General features: G+C 46.1%; 1 protein-coding gene and 1 long non-coding RNA gene across 7 annotated transcripts in view; one reads left to right on the plus strand and one right to left on the minus strand.

The window, feature by feature from the left end:
- The first annotated feature begins 3,488 nt into the window (after nt 1-3,488).
- On the plus strand, nt 3,489-17,709 carry LOC311437382. 2 transcript variants are annotated; one of them, XR_014693430.1, is made up of 3 exons: nt 3,489-3,503; nt 13,214-16,140; nt 17,464-17,709. It is a non-coding gene; the product is annotated as an uncharacterized lncRNA (long non-coding RNA). The 2 variants fall into 2 exon arrangements; XR_014693431.1 differs by lacking the exon at nt 3,489-3,503 and adding an exon at nt 5,230-5,244.
- Nucleotides 14,741-17,711, minus strand: part of MOB2 (MOB kinase activator 2) — a 112,637-nt gene continuing 109,666 nt past the window's right edge. For all 5 annotated transcript variants that reach the window (XM_084520603.1, XM_084520604.1, XM_084520601.1 and 2 more), the window contains exon 5: nt 14,741-16,055. In XM_084520603.1, the coding sequence (XP_084376729.1) occupies nt 15,745-16,055 (311 nt within the window). In that variant the 3' untranslated portion in view covers nt 14,741-15,744. The remainder of the gene's footprint in view (nt 16,056-17,711) is intronic.

A 17,711-nucleotide genomic window follows, 5' to 3' on the forward strand; every position in this document is an offset into this window, starting at 1 on the left:
GGGAAGTGGGTTTCTCCCCCACTTCTCCCCAAACACCTCCCCAATGCACGCCTTTTTTTTTTTTTTTTTCTCTCTTTTTTCTTTTTTGGTGCTCCACAAGAGAGATTTGCTCAGTTATGGGATTGCACAGTCTGGGCTGAAAGGAGGTTGCAAATTGTTGGAGTGAAACCTTTTCCCTTGGCAACTTCTGTCCGCGCAGGTGAACACAGCCTGGAGGGGAGGGTGCGGGGAAGGAGAAGGGGTAGCGGGAGCGCAGTGTTTTGTGAATCCAGAGCGCGTTCTCATCAGAAACCAGCCAGGAGCAACTCAAAACTAAGCGTTGAACCAAGACAAAATTGGGGAGCTTCATCACAGGATTTTCTTAACCTTCTTTTTCTCCCCACCACCTTTTCCTTTTCTTTTGTCCTCTTTTTTATATATACATGTATATATGTGTGTATATTTTCATATGAATATACATACATACAGACATATATATATAGACACAGAATTTTTATTATTTTTTTATACTGTATAATTTTGCTTTTTGACCTGCTGGAAGGGGAAAGGAGTAAACTTAGGAGGGAGAGGGGGTTAAATGAATAAACACATACAAACAAAACATTAAAACTTAGGGAAAAGGCAACTTCTGGTAGCAAAGAAGAGGGACACAACTCTGCCAAGGACTGTCTCTCCCACCACCAGGCACAGTTGCCGCTGCTGCTACTGCTGTTCCTCCTTCGACACCTTCCTCCCCATCTGTCAGCTCCCTGCCACTGTGCCACCGTGCTGGGACCTTCTTCCACCAGCTGGATCCTCCACCACACCCTGCATTTAGAGGCAATTGTTGTGTTGCTAGTGCTGCATTGATATCAGTATTATTATTTCTTTAAGTTACTGATTTCATTTGTTGGCTTGGGTGATTTTTTTCTAAAAAAAAAAAAAAAAAAGAAAAAAAAAGAAAAGAAAAAAAAGAAGACGAAGAGGAGGAAGAAAAGAGACTTATCTTGGGTTTTATTTCCTGTGTGTGTGTGTGTGCAAATCACTGGCACTTAGTTCATCTGAGCAAGACAAGGTGGAGTCAGGGCAATGGGAGACTTAATCACGAAGCTACTGTAAACTTTAAAAATTACTGCAAGATATTTTTATAAAGTTTTGTTTTGTTTTGTTGTTTTGTTTTTTGTTTGTTTGTTTGCTTTTGTTTTTGTTTTTGTTTGAAGGGGAGGAGGGTGGGATTGGGTGGATGGGGACCTTTTTTTGTGTTTCAGTTACTAGGTCTTGGTTATTTATATATACATATATATATATTTAAAAAAATAAGCTGTTAGATATATCTTCTGTTTAATAACTGTGTAGAGGCAACATTGATTCTTATTTATTTTGTGGAGGAGGGGGAAAAAAGGCACAGAAACCCCGTAAGTGTTCATCTTGTGACTTTGAGAAAGAAGAATTGCTGCCTTTTTTCCTCCTCCTCAAGAGTTACGTGACCAAGTGTAACTTATTCTGGCCCAAGCTCAAAGGTTAAACAAACAAAAAAACGTGGTTTTACGCGTGGAAGACAAAACACAGTAAGAAATACTTCTTGACTGAGATTTTAAGAATGTAGGCTTAGCATTAGTGTTCAGCTCTTTTATGACCTTCGATTGCTGCTCGTTGGGTTCCTATGGGTGTATGTTGTATCGCAAGATTATTTTTTTTAATGATAATGTTGGATGAGTTCTTTTTTGTTGTTGTTGTCGTTGTTGGTTTTTTTCATCATTTTTCCCCTTCTTGGACCAGTTTTACTTGTACATAGGTTTGAAGATTAAAAAGAATTTTTAAAGACACAAGTGGGGCAAAGACCTTTGACTTTGGCCCCGTTTCCCCATTCCCCCAAATGGGAGGGATTTATTTTATTTTTTGGTTTTATTTATTTATTTATTTTCCCTATTCTGAACCTTTTCTCTCGTATTGCTGTGTGCATGTCAGACACCAGGGGGTGATGGCTGGGGAGGGGGGGAGGCAAGGGTGCAGGAGAGGGGGGCAGTTTTAATTGCATGACATTGCTGTAAATTAGTCTCTTTTGCTTTCGTTGTCTTTCCTGCCTCCACCCTCTCTCTACTTCTCCTCCAAGCTCCCCTCCCATCACCCCCGTCCTTCTTTTCCCTCTTTTCTCTTCCCTTGTGTATAGATTTTGATGCTTCTGTTACATTGTACCTCTACAAAAGGCTGGGATTTCAATACAAAATAATAATAATAATTTAAAAATACCTATATCAGCAAAACCCATGTGGTACAAGCAGGAAGGGGATTACTTACACAAGATATAAGAATAAATGAAAGCAATACCTCTTGTTATCCTTCCTATTTTGTACTTTGAAGACACACACGCGCGCACACACACATATACAGACACAAACTGACATTATTTAATGGTTTAAAATGGACAAAAAAATCTGATGTATCCCTTGTTAAATAACTGTGAGCAACTTTAGTTCAAAAACCAATAAATTCATTCAGTAAAGATACTAGCTGTTGAGTGTCTTGTTTATGTCCATGAAAAAGAACCTCCTCACACCAACGTCGAACCCGGTAAGTACCATGTCCCTGCTTTCTATGCCGAAGCAGAAGCAGATGGCCCATGTGCGAGGCAGCATCCTCCTGGCTGTGGAATTAACATCACCCCGTTAGCGTTTTGGGGTCTGCATGTGCTGCACCCAGCGTGCCCTAGTGTCCCTGCCCAGCACACTGTGCACGGGCAGAGGTCAGCCCCATTGGTCTGGTTTTCACAGCAGTGTACTGAAAAAGGTGAATCCAAATTAAGGGAAAATGAAAACCCCCAGATCTGGTCCGGAAGAAAACCTCTGTACCAAAAACTGTTGCTGCTGGTGATTGTTCTCATCTCTAACCTGAGCTTCTCACATTGCTTCCAGATTTAGCATAGGAAGGATTTCTCCACCCTCCCTGCCTGAAACACTCTCTCAGTCAGACACATTTGAAAAAGCTTTGCAGGTACGTCCCTGGGTCGCCTTGGGCTGTGTTGCTGGTCGGTTTGGGCATCTGCTGGCTTGTGCCCCTCTAACAACCTCAGGGTATTCTCATTAATGCTGGATTTGTAACTGCTGGGCTCCCCCCAGCCTGGCCGCTCGCTTTGCGGGCTCAGAGGTCGGCTGGCACCTCTCTGGATGTCTCTGGCCACAGCCAGCCCCAGCACCTCATGTTCCCCCATCACTGCGCTGGCAGCACTGCTCCAGAACAGCTCCAGGCTCTGAGGGCTCACAGGACGGGGTGCCAGGGAGGGAAGGGGGCACCCACACAGCACGGCTGCTGCTGGGCATCGGCACACGGCCGTGAGGTGAACCGGTGCTGGGCCTGGGCTGCCGCCATGCCTCTGAGGGCTGGGTTCCGGAAGGTTCCGGCTGCTGCGGAAGGCTGAGGAACCGAGGAACCACCGCCACCTCGGCCTGCTCAGCACGGGGTGGACAAGCACCTCCTCCAGGTCGTCCTGTGCACACATGGCAGCAAGAAGAAAGTGCCTGGGTGAGGTGAGTGTCATGAGGTGAGGTGAGGGTCTCGGCCCTTTGCAACTCCCGGGGTGCCGTGAGGGGGCTCACAGGAGCGCAGGAGGCCCCTGAGGCGTTTGCGCCGGTGGGGAGCAGCAGGGCTGGGAGTGTGCCCATCAGGGCAGTGTTATTCACAAAAAATAAGCTCTTGGCTTGAAAAAAGCCACAGTGTTTATGTAGCATGTGGGGATTTATGGGTCTGCTGAAACCTGAGGGGAGGGGGCCCACAGCAGCAGCAGTGGAGAAGATGGCCGCAATCCAAAAATGAAGGGGATCACAAATGCTGCAGGGTTTGGGCTGTGTGGCACCAGAAACACAGAACTGGGCTCTAGCTGTGGCATTCGCAGCTCTGGAGCAGGAAGGAGCTGCTGGACCAGGGCACGATACAGGCCAGTGGGATTTAACAGCAATGTGGCAGCAGATCCATGCTGCTTTTAAACGTTTCACTTTTCCCATGTTTTCAGAAATATACACAAATTTGTATGATCTTTTTGTGTCTCCAGAAGTAATTATGGTCCCTTTTATTGCTAATGATGGTCTCTGAAAGCTTTAAATAGAGAGCAATGAGTTTGTAAAGCGAAGGGCCTCCTGCTTAGGGCCTACCCACGTTCACTCTGCCTTCTTATTTGGTCACATTTAACCTGCTCTCTAGCTGCCTGATGTTTTATTGTCATCCTTAGTGCACAGGAGAGAGCATGCTTTAGAGTGAAAGGCATTTATATTTAACCTCTTCTCTGCAAAAGACCCTTTTCTGTTGTAGCTTAAGTCAGAAAGCAAGCAGTAAAGGCAGCAGAGGATTTTGGAATGCCTCTGTGGCAGAGGTCTGCTGCCAGGGCTGGCAGTTGTCTTCATCCAGCCCCCCCAGGTGCTGCCTGCTAAAATGCCTGCAGCCGTGACACATGTCCCTCGTTTGCTGTGGTTGTGAGCTCTGCACCTCTCCAGTTCTCTTTGAGAGCTCAGGCCTGGTACCTAAAACACTTGTTACATTTAACCTTCATCTCTCTAATTTTCTATGTAGAACAGCACAACAAACAACCTTCTGAGTGTAAGCTGAAGGCAGGGGAAGTGTGTAAGACAGCAGTTGACAAGTTCTATTTGTCTGCGCACACTTGCATATGAAGTTTGTTTAGGTAACGCATACATGAAAAATGCATTTATGCTCAAGGTGAACTGTTATTAATTGAACCAGTACATGACATGTGCTATATAAGCAATAAATTGTGTATATGAATCGAATAAGCAGCTGAGGCAGTAGTTATGAGGGTAATTCACATCGCCACATGTCAGTGTACAGTCTGTTTGGGGGCTGAGAAAGAAGTCAGTGGTGTTTGACAGCATTAATGCAAATTGTCCAAGCCGTGCAAGTGATGCATGAAAATTTTCTTACTACTCAGGCTGGCTTTAATGAAAGTGATCTGATACAACTGGCTGAGCTTTAATCTTTCATGCTAGGCAGAGGCGAAGGGCAGTGTTTGTTAAACAGCAACACCTGTGTAAGGCCTCCAGGCATGCTAATCCTGGTGCCTACTGTTAGGAGGTGTGCCTTTCTTCCTGATGGTTCAGACAGCGATTTAACCCAACAGGCTTGGATGTTTTCTTGTGTGCTGCAGCAGAATGACCACATGGATCGTCTGTTGTTTGCAAGTCTGGAGGACTCCATTGTTCAGTGTCATTTTATGCTAACGATTGTACCTGAGCTCAGGAAAGAAGAGTGGAGTGATTGGTAAGGAATCAGATTTAGTTCTGAGTTTCTTATTACAGAAAACAACAGGGAGGGGAGGGAGACACTTGTTTCAAACCTGGGAAGTATCTTAGCTCTTTGTTGCACCCCTTAATCTCCTTATTTTGTTTAAAACCACTTCAACAGCTGCAGCTCCTGCTTAATTTGGAGAACAAAACCCTAGCAGTTCAACTGGCTGGGGACACTTGAGGCCACAAGTGGAAGGGAAACCCACATCGAGGGCTAGTCCTTTCTTCTCCTTAATGCACGACTTATTGTGTGTGTTATTTTTAGTGCTGTAATCTTGCTGAGTGCTGCTGAGAGAAACAGTGCCAGGCAGGCTGGCAGGCTTTGAAGGGCTTGAGAAATGGGATTTCCTGTTCCACCGGCTCAGAGCTGACTCTTGCCATTGTCGGGAGCTATTATCGCCTTCTCCCAGCCAAAGCAGATAACACAGCTTCAAGGTCAGGGAAGACACAAGCTCTCATCAACACCATTAGTGGGAGAAAGAGCTTGCTTGCAGTCGGGGTGCGTGTTTCTCTAGCTGCTGTTCCTGGGGACACTGCCTGTGCAGCCGGGTCTGCGTGTGGATGGCAGAAGCACATAACAGCTGAGGTTGGAAGGGTTCGCTGGGGACCGTGTGGTCTCACCCCTGCTCAAAACCTCTCAGGGCAGCCTGTTCCAGACACACCTGCTGGGGACAGGAGGGAAATCTTGTTTCCCCATGCTTCAGCTCCTCAGTGACCTGCTCTTTGCAGTGGCTTTTGCACCCCTGCTGAGTGTCATCTCTCCCAGGGACATAGGTGGGACTAGAAGGCAGCCCTGGTCTGGTCCTGCTATGGCTGTGGACTTTGCTCTGTGCTGTCTGGAACAGCAGGAGGGAGGTCAATCTAGGGAAGCAGCAAGCCTTGAGTCAGGGAGCACTTTTAGATTAGAAAATAAATAAATAAAGTCAGGGGAAAAAAAAATGTATTTACAGTAGAGTCTCATATACGATTGAAAATCTATTCAGATTGAGACAGTGACCTCAAATTGCAGAGTCCGTTCTGTCTGGATAATTCCTCTGGGAGCACCTTTACTTCACGCAGCCAGTTTACAGAACAGATGAAACAAGGCTCTCCTGACTCGATACAGGGCATGCTGGAGTTACCTGAAATTAAATTTCAGGGTAACCCTGTTCATGACAATTGGCTCAGTCAGGCCTGTTATTTTTATAAAATGGTATAATGAAATAGTGATTTCTCTGCTGTCTGAAGCAAATTACTTCCATGCTTCTGCTACAGTTTATCGAATGCATCAGGGGATCTGTTGGAGCTACATTAGTTAGGGATGTTCTGAAGCTATGCAAAAAAAAACATTTTTTAGCAATATTTCAGATGATGTCCTGACTGAGACCGCACATCACCTTATGGGAGCACTCTGCTCCAGTTCGTACACGGTTCCTGATGCTTTCTTTTGTGCATAAATGCCGGAGTTGCGGGCTCCCGATGGAGACATCTTGATGGGAGCTGTTTGGATGTTGCTGTGCTTCATGTGGGACTTCGGCACGTCCTTTTGCTTACACTGAAAGAACTCAGAAATGCTTCGAGGAGGACTGGGCCCAGCAGAGACACCTGTGGCACATGACATGGCTTGCTGGCATCCTGGTCTTAAACTGCTAAACTTTATTCTTCTGTCAAAATATAGATTCAAAAAACCAGCTGACCTTACTCACTGAGTTTGGAGGTGTTTATTTGTCAGTACTTGGGTGGCACAGCAGGTATCTCAGAGCAAGACAGCACAACTCTCTTCCCTGCCCCTTGCCTTGTGTTAAATGCATGAGATGGTGGTGAGGTGTCAGAGGCTGAACAGTTCATAACTTAACATAAAACTGACCTTGCTGGTGGTTTTCCAGCAAGGTGCTAGCAGTATTATGCCTGGGTATAACCATGGGGGTGGCCCAGCAGCCCCACAGGGCAGAGAAGGGGCTCGGGGACGGCAGCAGCATGGGCTTTTCCCTTAGCTGCTGCCCAGAGCCACGGGTGTCCTTTGGGCAACCCAAGTGCAAATGGACCTTGAGGGAAGGAGGCGGTAAGGTTGTTGCACTGCTTGGTGCTTAAAAAGGGCTGGCAATTTCCATGGTTTATGCATTTAAAAAAACGGAGTAGGCTGATCAAATCAATGTGGCAAAGTTAATGGCAGTAAGACACAGAAAGGGAACTTAATAAGAAATATTTCAAGAGAGACAGACTGATAGTTGTTGCTTCAGCCGATGGGCATCTGCACAAGGCCGTTGGCCTCACGGGGTTAAGCGAGCTTTAGTTCAGGCTCCAGACAAACTAATTCTGGCTCCAGGTCTCACTTCTGTCTCATTCTTTGCTGTTCTGTGTGCTCAGCTCAGAGCACAGCAGCTGATACAGCTGCTGGAGGATCCCACAGTTTCAGGAAAAACATCTGGGCTTTGCTGACAAAGCTGTGAGCTATGGGGAACAAAACGGTGCTGCTGAGGGCAAAGCTCAGCGGCAGTGTCAGGGTCCTGTCGGGCTGTTCCTGTGGCTTGTGGTACACGGGAGTTCAAAGAAGTGTCTTGAGCGTTCCCTTCTGAGTTTTAAATGAAGGGTCTCATAATGCAAATGGGCTTGCTTTATTAAGCCGTACCCCACAGCTCAGTTTGTGTGATGGTCCACCCTGCGCATTTTACGATCGAGAAGAATGAAAATCTGAGAAATTTTCTTAGTTTAAGTGGAGCAATTTTGTTTGATACACTAGCTCTAGCTTTTAATCTTGTTGCTGGCATGTAGGGGCTTGCTTTTGCTTATCCGCCCAACCAGGGGCCAGCTACAGGCATTTAAGAAACAAACAAACAAATTTTATATATATATATATATGTAGCAGTTCTAAAAGTAGTACTGCTAGGTAAGGACTGTGTGGACTACTGTGTCTCATGGTTGATTCAGAGCTCTGACTCGTCCCTTTGTGTTTGGAGGTTTCCATGAGTGCATCCTTGTGGGGGCTCAGTGGCATCTAGGAACATGGGAGCCTAGGTTGCAATCATTTCCCTGCGCAGGGAATTTAAAGGTTCTTTGCAAGCTCTCTCTCCCCTTCCAGTGGTGGCTTGTTTCTGTAAAACATGTAGAAACTTTTAAACCGCTTTGAGACACCGGCTTTACAGGGTTGGTTGAAAGGAGCCGACAGTTCAAAAGTTCAGGGTAGGCAAAAAAAAAAAAAAGATAATAATTAAAAAATAGCTGGGCAAGTGGAGTGCATGCTTCAGCTTTCTTTGGTTTGAATACCGGACTTTGAAAAAAAACTCCTGCTTTTGTTTCATGGGCCAGAAGTCTTTCACCAGCAAAATAAAACAATGCTCTTATAAACCACCTGAGCTATTTATTTGAGGAGCACCTGGATCAGCAATGAATGTTAATCCAATAATAACAGATAATTAAACTGTTATAATAGGTTTTTTAATCTCTCTCCTCCAGCTGTAGTTTCGCTTTTTGCCTTCATCAGGGAGACTATAATGAAGCGCAGAGGGCTCCTAATCCACTCAGGATTCCTTGTCCTGCTCTCGCCTTTAAGCAGTGGTTACACCACAAGACTGACTTTACTCACGGGTTGCCATCTTGTCGCCAACCTCAGCCCAGGTCTGTGCTGGTGTCCAGCCACCTCCTGGCCAGGCCAGAGCCCACGGGCCCACAGCACACAGGGGACCTGCAGCCTGTCACAGTGGGGACTTTGGGGCTGGGAGTGCAGGACACAAACCTGCTGCCTGTCGCCGTGCCCCGCAGCTATGGCAGAATAGCTTGTGATTGCAAGGGGCTAACTTTGTTGTTCAGGTGGTGCTGTGCAGTCTTCTGGTGCTTCAGGCTCGAACTTTGTGTATCTCAAACTCAAATGGGTGCAAGGTGAAAATGTCGTGAGGAAGGAGCCTTATCTGTCCAGCTGGGAGCTGCTGGCCTGGCTCTCCTTTACCCTACACGTGCCATCTGGTTCTTCCCAAGCGTTTGGGCTTCACACAGCCAGTTGTGTTTGGCAGCAGGGTGTCTGCCAGTGTCAGCTTGCAGCGCCTGGCTACCCTGCCTGGTACCTGCTTCCTAGGGTCGGCCTTCGGGGAGTGGAACAAGGGGCCTGCTCAAACCCTTTTGGGTCAGTCGGTGCATATTGGTTCTGTGCAGTTCTGCAGGCTGTGAGTGTTGCCGGTGTACCAATAAATGAGTTCGCAGTGATGACGAGCAGCACTTACTGGGGTCTCGATGCACGCTGTGCTGAGGCTCACACAGCCCTACCTGTCCGAGCTGCAGCCCTTCTCGCATGCCAGAACTGATCACTGCACAGCACCCGTTCAGTAGATTTAGGCCAGTTTAAAGGTGTTTTTAAAACAGGTTATTTAAGGACATTTGTTATTATTTTTTGGGCTGTCTTGAAAATGTCCTTAGATTAGCCAAAGCTTTCCCAGTTCTGCTCCAGCAGGTACGGCTGGTCCTTAAGCACAACTTATCTTCTGCTTCTGATTTAAACTCCTGTCAAAATGTTTTTTTTGTAGCCACAAGGATTCAAGCCTACTTTTCAGAGTTGTCGAGTGCCATTAAACCTTGTTGAAACGGACAGAATATCACTTTCTGTTACAGGTTTTCTGTAGATTTCATGTAACTGTAAGAAACGCGGATTATATGGTATCAGTTTCCCATTCTGTTCTGCATTATCCTTTGCAAGTAGAGTGAAGCACGGGGCTCTCCTTGTTAATAAAAATAAATGTTTTTAGTAAGCAGATGTACGTACTCTGTCTACCTGTGGTACCAGTGTCCCTGAATTTGTTACAAAAGAGTAGATTTCCTTTACTTCCAGTCATTGAAATCCAGACGTACTGTAGGCCTCTGTACTCCGTCCTGACACAGACAGTAAAGGATCTAGTACTAGCATGTGATGAGAGCAAAATGAAAATCCCAGGCTGGCCAAGGCAGAGAATGGGGATGAATTTCTGTATTTTGTTTACCAATGTTTACATGAGAGTCAGGCCTTCTACCTGAGGTGCTCCGCAAGCTTTGATGCTTGGGAACAGATGATTCCTTGAGTTGATTTAGGGCATAAATCCCATGGATATCAGGTTTTTGTGTTTGATGCTTAGTCGAGTGCAATTAGGAGGGGAAAGGAAAGCTCATGTGCTTGGAAATGGAGCTTTCAAGTACAAGAAACAGCACCGGCCTTTCCTTAAGGCCCTGAGGCCCTGCAGAAGGAAGCAGAAGGGGACTCCTCGCTGCTGTGTGGCTTGTTGGGGCTGTTCATATCCGTAGGTGTGTGGTGCAGGAGAGCCGTGCAGCACGTCCAAATCAGCCTGATGCCTGCTGGGTCCCTGGGTCACTTCACTGGGCTGCTGCGGTGGTTAAATACGTGTCTGGTGCCAAACATTGGGCTGTTTTCCCTGCGTAGGTTTCCTTTGGCAGTCCTTGAGGCAGTGCTTGCTTCGGGCAAGTGTCCTTCAGGCCTTACTGCTGGCAGGTGGAGCGGCGGTTTCACAGAGGCCAGAGTCCCTCATGAGATGGTGTCTGGCCTGCCTGTGCCCGAGCCACTGCTGAGGAGGGTTGCTCTGCTCTGAGCAGGAAGGCCTCTAGCCCGGGCTCGTTGTGCCCGTGCGTTTCAATTATGCCGGGGACCAGAAGAAGGAGGAGTTTTATGTTAAGGGGCCTCACACCACTTTGCGAGGGAAAGGCTACTGTTGGAGCTGGTGTGCGGGGAAGTGCCGGGGTGTGCTGATGGCTGCCTTTCGGCTGCGAGGCAAACAATCAGCGGATGCCAAACCTTTGGTGGAGCAGTGAGGGTGGGATACCGCTGCTGTCAGGTCCCATCCCAAATCCTTTCTAGTGAGCTAGAGAAAGCCCTGGGTACTCTCACCTGAGTGCTCAGCCACATCAATTCCTGTTTCCTCTCAGCCACGCGCTGACCTCCCTTGGGAAAGCCCGACTGTTCTCCTGGGCTCACAGCCAGGGGGTTCTGCTGCTCCGAAAAGATTGGGGACCCCCAGCAGCACACTGAGGGGGGATGGCCGGCTGGTTGCTGCCGTTCTCATTTCACCAGCTCCACCTGGAGTACCGGGAGCTGTCTGTGCAACGTACAGCTACAGCATGAGTAGCTCTGAGCTGGGCGGTGGTGCCACTCATGCTGCAGGCAGGAACGTTGGCCTCCTGTAGTAAGTTTGGCCAGGTGAACCAACAACCTAGGTCTCTGGCCTCGGTTCAGGTGGTGGAAGGGTGTCTGTGGCTTCCAGCCCTTCTGTTACCAGAGGAGACAGAGAGCCAAGGGCTGCCTTAGAGGTTAGAGAATGACGTGAGCTTGTTTGACAAAGCATGGTTTTGTGAGGTCAGCATGCTGGGTAAGCTCCCATAATGTCCGATCGGTCCTTTGTGGGCGTGCTGGTTTCTTTGGGCATCTCTTGGTCTCCCGTTGGTTACCTGACAGCGTTCCCCCACCAGGCCCAGATCCCTTCCAGCAGCTCCTCGCTCTGGCTGTGTCTGGCCGGCACCAGCGGTCCTGCAGAGCCAGTGCCTGGCTCTCACCATTTGGCTGCACTCTGTACGTGCAGAGCAGTCCCTAAGATGTGAGGTCGATTTTTATTGAAGTTCTTGGTTAAAAGGTGTGTGGTCATGCATAAAATGAGAGTGCTCTGTGGGATCTCGGGCTTGATAACTTTCTGCAATTCTCAGGCAAGAGAGCAGGGTGTGGAGAGGCTTTTGCTGGGTTGTGCTGGATGATGCCTGATTCAATTTCTACTTCTTCACTTCTGGGGCTTTCTTTGGGTTGGGGTGAAGCTGTTTCCATGATACCCATGGTTTATTACCTTGAGGTCAGTGCTGCAGGTGGCTGTTTCTCTCTGTGAGACTTGTGGCTCTGTTCTCATGTCCCATTGCTGCCAGTGGCCAGAGTTAGCTGATGTTATGGCACTGAGGTGTTGACCTTGTTGCTTGCTTACCTGCTGCTGGCATTCGCTCCAGGTGTTGTGTGCAAAGCAGCTGTTGTCCTGCTTTTACTTACGGGTACTTATGCTTGGATTTGTTAAGGACACATCAGCCTCAGTGAAAGATTGATCACAACACAAAATAGCTGTGTGACTGTCAAAAAGAAAAAAGAAGTTTCAGCTTGCTGGTGTTTTGTGCTTTACTTTATGCAGCCTTAGCTCTACAGCATCTCACTCTTGTGTCTAGCACACCAAACGGGGAATATAACCCTACATAACATAGATGGAGATACTGTTTTTAAGAAAAAAACTTTATCCTGTGATGGCTTGAGCTCACATCACCATGGTTTTAGGCCTGAAAATGGGTTGAGGACTGCAGAGGCACGTGTAAAGCTCAGTTTGTCTGACGAGGCAAGGCCTGCAAAAGGCATGTGCTGGGGGTAAGGGGATAGCTGGAAAGGTTTCTTCTGGCAGGACGTGTAGCGGTTTGGTTTGTGTGCTTGCTTTACGTAGCAGCCATGCTGCAATGGCACTGTACTTCATTGAGCACTAGGGGAGGGGAAGAAGGGTGGGCTGAACACGGACTAATTAGGTGCCTGTGTTGTAGCAGCTTTGATCAATTTACAAAGCACATGTAAGCAGACGTGTGCCAATTCTGTTAGGAGACCTACACCCCCTCTTCTAGATGCCAAGGGATTTGGGCTCAGTCTGGCCACAGGGCAAACTGCAACACACACAGACTGTCACTGACAGGCTGCACTTTGCAGGCTTGGTGGCACTCGTGTATCAATGATGTTATATTACACCATAATTCAGTAACCTCTGAAATATGCTTGGACACCTCGAGGCTGATCTTTACAGTAATATTTACTCCTGGCAGGAAGATTGTTAGTGTTGGCACTTATTTCAGTGTTTTCCTTATTCCCACTGCTAAAATCAACAGGATAGGCCTCGCTAAAATAGGATTTGTTATTTGCTTTCTCTTAAGCTGGTTGTAAAATATAAAAAAGATCGCTCTGTTAGATGAAGCTTCTGTACTTTCAGGAGTATCGAATGTCTGCAGAAGCAACTCAGGACAGCTGCCACGACCAACCACTGGCTCTCCTGAAAGAAATGCACTTTGCTGTGCTGGTAGCTGAACCAATGCGCGCTGCTTTGCATCCAAGCAAGGTCCTGTCGGTTCCCCTAGGGGAAGGTAAGGCACAGCCAAGCATCTGATAGCTTCCACGCTGAAGTCTGAGACCACAACGCAAAGCCAAGTCAGTCTTTCCAGAGAACTGAACTGCCTCTTGTTCAACTCAAACCTTTCCCAGGTATGTCATTTCTATCTGGCCTTTTATTAAGACAGTGAGTGCATTTTTACAAGTAGATAACAAATGACCAGAAATACTCGGATTTGGGTTGATGGCCTTGCTATTACTTTCTTACCTTTATCTCTACTGTATGCTGTCCCTGCAGGTAGCACAGGGGCCTTACAAATGACATTGTTCTGATAACTTCTGCTCACTTCTGATAAACCAGGTGATGCTAGACTTGTTCGTTGATGTAGGAAATCATTATGGGAAGGCTCAGGTCAGCGTGAATGGAGAATGCATAGGACTTTTCATCAGGATTTGACAGCATCAGCAGGAGGATGTGGTGGGGAAGCCGTGCCCTCAAACACTTCTGCAATCTGGAAACAAGCAGAATCCGGGCCCACGAAGCTGGGGGTGTTTTCTCTCGCATGCTCCTCCACTTCCCTTTTCCTGTACTTGTGCTTTTTCTGCTTTTTTTCCCCCTCATGTTTATAATGTCTTGCTTTTTATTCTCACTTGCACCTTTTTCTTCCTTTACCTATGGTTGCTTTTGTGTACTTCTTCACACTTTTTTTCTTAGCTTTTTTTCTTCCCTTCTTGCTTGTGCTTTTTTGTACTTTTTTTTTTTGTGTGTTTTTCCTTGTCTATTCTCTTTGCAGTTGTTCTCATTGCTCTTGAGCTTGCTTTCCTTTTCCCATTTCTACTGACTCCCAGTGCACTTAGAGCTCATTCAGGAAACTTTTCTAGGATTCGTGCCATGTCAGTTATTATTAATGTATATACCTCAGGCTAATGATTTAAAAGCAGTAACAAACGGTTCCCAAAGAGTGTTTGCTGCAGATTGGGTAGAAGCACAACTGCAAGCAAAATTTGGCATTTTCCCAACTGGAAACCTGGAATGCCAGAATTCAGCGGACATGGTAAGAAAAAGAGTAATATCGCTATCCAGATACAATATTGATCCAGATACTGTGATACACGATTTGCTGCAAGTGTCCAGGAGCCTGCTAGATTTACAGTATTTAAGTATGTAAAGACAGGAAATTTGCTCCTTTCCATGTGTCCCTTATCCTTGGGTCTGCAGGTTCACCTGGGGACAAGGTTCTTAGCAATACCAGAAAGGGCAAGAAATTGATTGTAAATGGTAGATTACAGGGTGGAAGACTCAGAGCTGTTCATAAAGGTGGCTGACACCAAGGTTAACTGCACCAGCGGCGAAAGGGAAGCTTTGGGTGGATTCCAGTGACTTTTGACGCTGCAAACACAAAACCAAAACTTATGGCTGATAGATTTGTTTTTATTATTATAGAACAGATGAACTAAAATAAGCCAACAATATAATTTTATGCCAACAGCCATCTTTCTAGCACAGGCAGTGACGGACTCAGTATACCCTTCTCCTCCCTCCCCGGCCTCCATTCAACAGGAAGCAAATGGTGGTGGCTCTGCACGTGGTAAGTTTTAAACTCCAGTGATCTCACACTTGTTATTTATAGAGATGTGCCTGGGAAAAGAGGAGGTGGGGGGAGCAGAGAAGAGAGCATATATTTTGTAGGAGCGATAAGCAGAAAGGCTTGTGGATCCTCTTGCACGTTCACACGTTGTGACCAGGTAGACGGGACAACTGGAGAATCATGCCCACTCTCAGCACGTAGCAAGCCCCTAGTTGCTACTCTAGTCAAGCCAGGAGTTTCTTCCCATTCCAAGCTAGCAAAGGGCAAGATGCACTCAATGGGGGAGTTTTTGGCAGGGGGTAAGGGGCAATCTATGGAAAACTGAACAAAAAATCCACCCCACCCCCCCAAAAAAAAAACAAACAAATCTGCATTTTAAGCCACTTCAAAGTAAAAGTCACTTCTCATAATATAATAGATAATTTTAAAATGGCAGGACCACCATCCTAGAAGGACAAAGGGCTTGCACTCAAGACCAAAGAAAGAAAAACCAAAACAACCAAACCAAAACAAAAAAAGCCAAGAGTGGCCCCACTCTCAAGCTTGGCTCTTCTCTAAAAACAGCACTCATCATCCATCTGAATAGGTAAAAGGAGGAGTGGACAGAAAATAAAATAAAATAAAATTGGTGCAACTTCTCGCCAGGTGGCGCATTAAACCAAAGCTCCATACAGTCCCGTATGACTACACGTCCTGTGGTGGCAGCATAATTTCTTTCAGCTTTCGTTGCTGTATATGTCTGTATGTATATCTGAACATATACATACACATACACACATAATATATAATATTGTTTTTAATGTTAGTTTAGATCCTGTAGGAGGGCTCATCTCTCTTTCACGTGGTTCTGTGCTCCTGCGCTGTTGCTGCTCCCGTTGCCGCTCCCATTACTGCTGCTCCCACTGCTGCTGCAGAGGACCTCTGTGAGGTCGTCCATGATGGTGGTCTCTTTAGGGTCCACCAGGTTGAACTCCCTGATGAATAGGATAAAGTGTGTGTAGAGCGTGTTTAAATGTCCGTGCAGCTCCAGTGCCAAAGTCTCCTTAAAGTGTGAGGAGTAGATATGGGCCAGCACGTGGAACAGGTACTTGCAGATCTTCTTCACTAAGGACTCAAACGAGTTTGGGAATTCCTTGCCTGAAAGGAAGACAGAGAAACACCGTGTCAGTTCCAGCTGCTCACCTTGAGCTCCACATCAGCATTTGTTCTGTCCAGGCCATGGGTAAGTGCAACCAGCCTACCTTAAAGGTAACTCAGGGGCAATAAAGCCAGTAACTTCACAGGCAACTCACGGGCCCTGTATCATCTTCCCAACATGTTTTTTTTTTTTTTTTTTTTTTTTTTTTTTACAAGACTTACGGGGAAGAGTCTAAGGTTTTAAGTGTTTTCATTTAAAGTTAAGCTTTTAAACCCTAAGGTTCAAAAATCAGGAAGAAAATGTAATCATTCTTTAAACCATATGTTTTTTGATACTGGCTGTAAAAATAATGAGAGGTTCTTCTGGGTTCTTATCTAGTTTGTCCAGGAGGAACCGATTTTTCCGCTGAAAGTGTGTAATAGTTATGAGACCATTTAACAGATCACAAAATGGAAACTAAGGTACTTGGCAGACTTCCCTCATTTCATTATTGAAATTCTATCAAATGGGCGAAGAAATAGAAGGAAATACTGGCTGCCTTCTCTCAGGTGCAATCTAAATGATGCTTGCCTACAAATTGCTCTAGGGAACCTGCTCTGGCAGGGAGGTTGGACCCGATGATCTCTTGAGGTCCCTTCTAACCCCTACAATTCTGTGATTCTGTCATTCTTGCTGGAGCATTAGTCTGCCCTCATTGTAAAAGGCAACTGTTAGACATCCACTGCTGGTGATGCTGACAGTGAAACTGAGGCAAGCAGAAAAGAAAAACATGCCATCCTATGCGTGATGCACAACAGGAAGTATGTTAGCGGTCTACAGTACAACCTGGCCACAGTGACTCACATGAAAGACCTTGTTGCCTTTTGAATTAGCATATTTAAAGCAATAACAAAAATAATATCAAAATACTCAAACTGCAACTGGCTTACTGGGCATTGCCTCCTTCCAGATGCTTATAGGTAAGTGCTGTTGGCTGAACATGCATGACACTGTAACATCCTAGTTCCTCAGCTATCTGGAGAAGGGACTCAAGAAGCCAGCTGCTTTTAGTCCGGACTAAGCCCATCTACAGTAACTTCTGCTCAATAAGTCTCTATTTTTTTCCCCCTTAATCAAAGGCATTGCAAGTAGCTATCTTGTGAAGATACAAATTGAGTTTAAATTACTTTTGTTTCTTTTCAGTCCTTAAAAATCATGTTCTTATTTAATTTCTGGAGGAGAAAGGAGATTCTAAACAATCTGTTAGGCAAGGAAGACTAGCCACATTCCTGGCAATGCAATTTATTTCCCTCTTAATACATCAGGGCTCTAAAGGATATAATAAAAAACCAACAAGGCTAATTTTTACTAGCAATGCACTGTGTTAAATACCCACATACTGACAGTTTTTCTCCTCTCTGAATACAGGCTTTTTCCTAGATCTTGAAACACTTAAAGAAAAAGATGTCCTGATGAAATGTAAGCCAAGGGGACAGGATGGGGAGTCTTTCACCCCAGGTCCTATGCCAACAGCACAAGTCTTTGTTACTGTACAAATGAACCAAAATTAAAATCTCCCTTAAAAAAAAAGTGTGAAGTTGTCTGGTATGAATAAATATGCTGAATGCATATATGCCAACTTCCACCTTACTTATGGCATCTGCAAAAAGCCACAG

The sequence above is a fragment of the Aythya ferina genome, assembly GCF_964211825.1.
Source record: "Aythya ferina genome assembly, chromosome: 5".
Classification (NCBI taxonomy): Eukaryota; Metazoa; Chordata; class Aves; order Anseriformes; family Anatidae; genus Aythya; species Aythya ferina.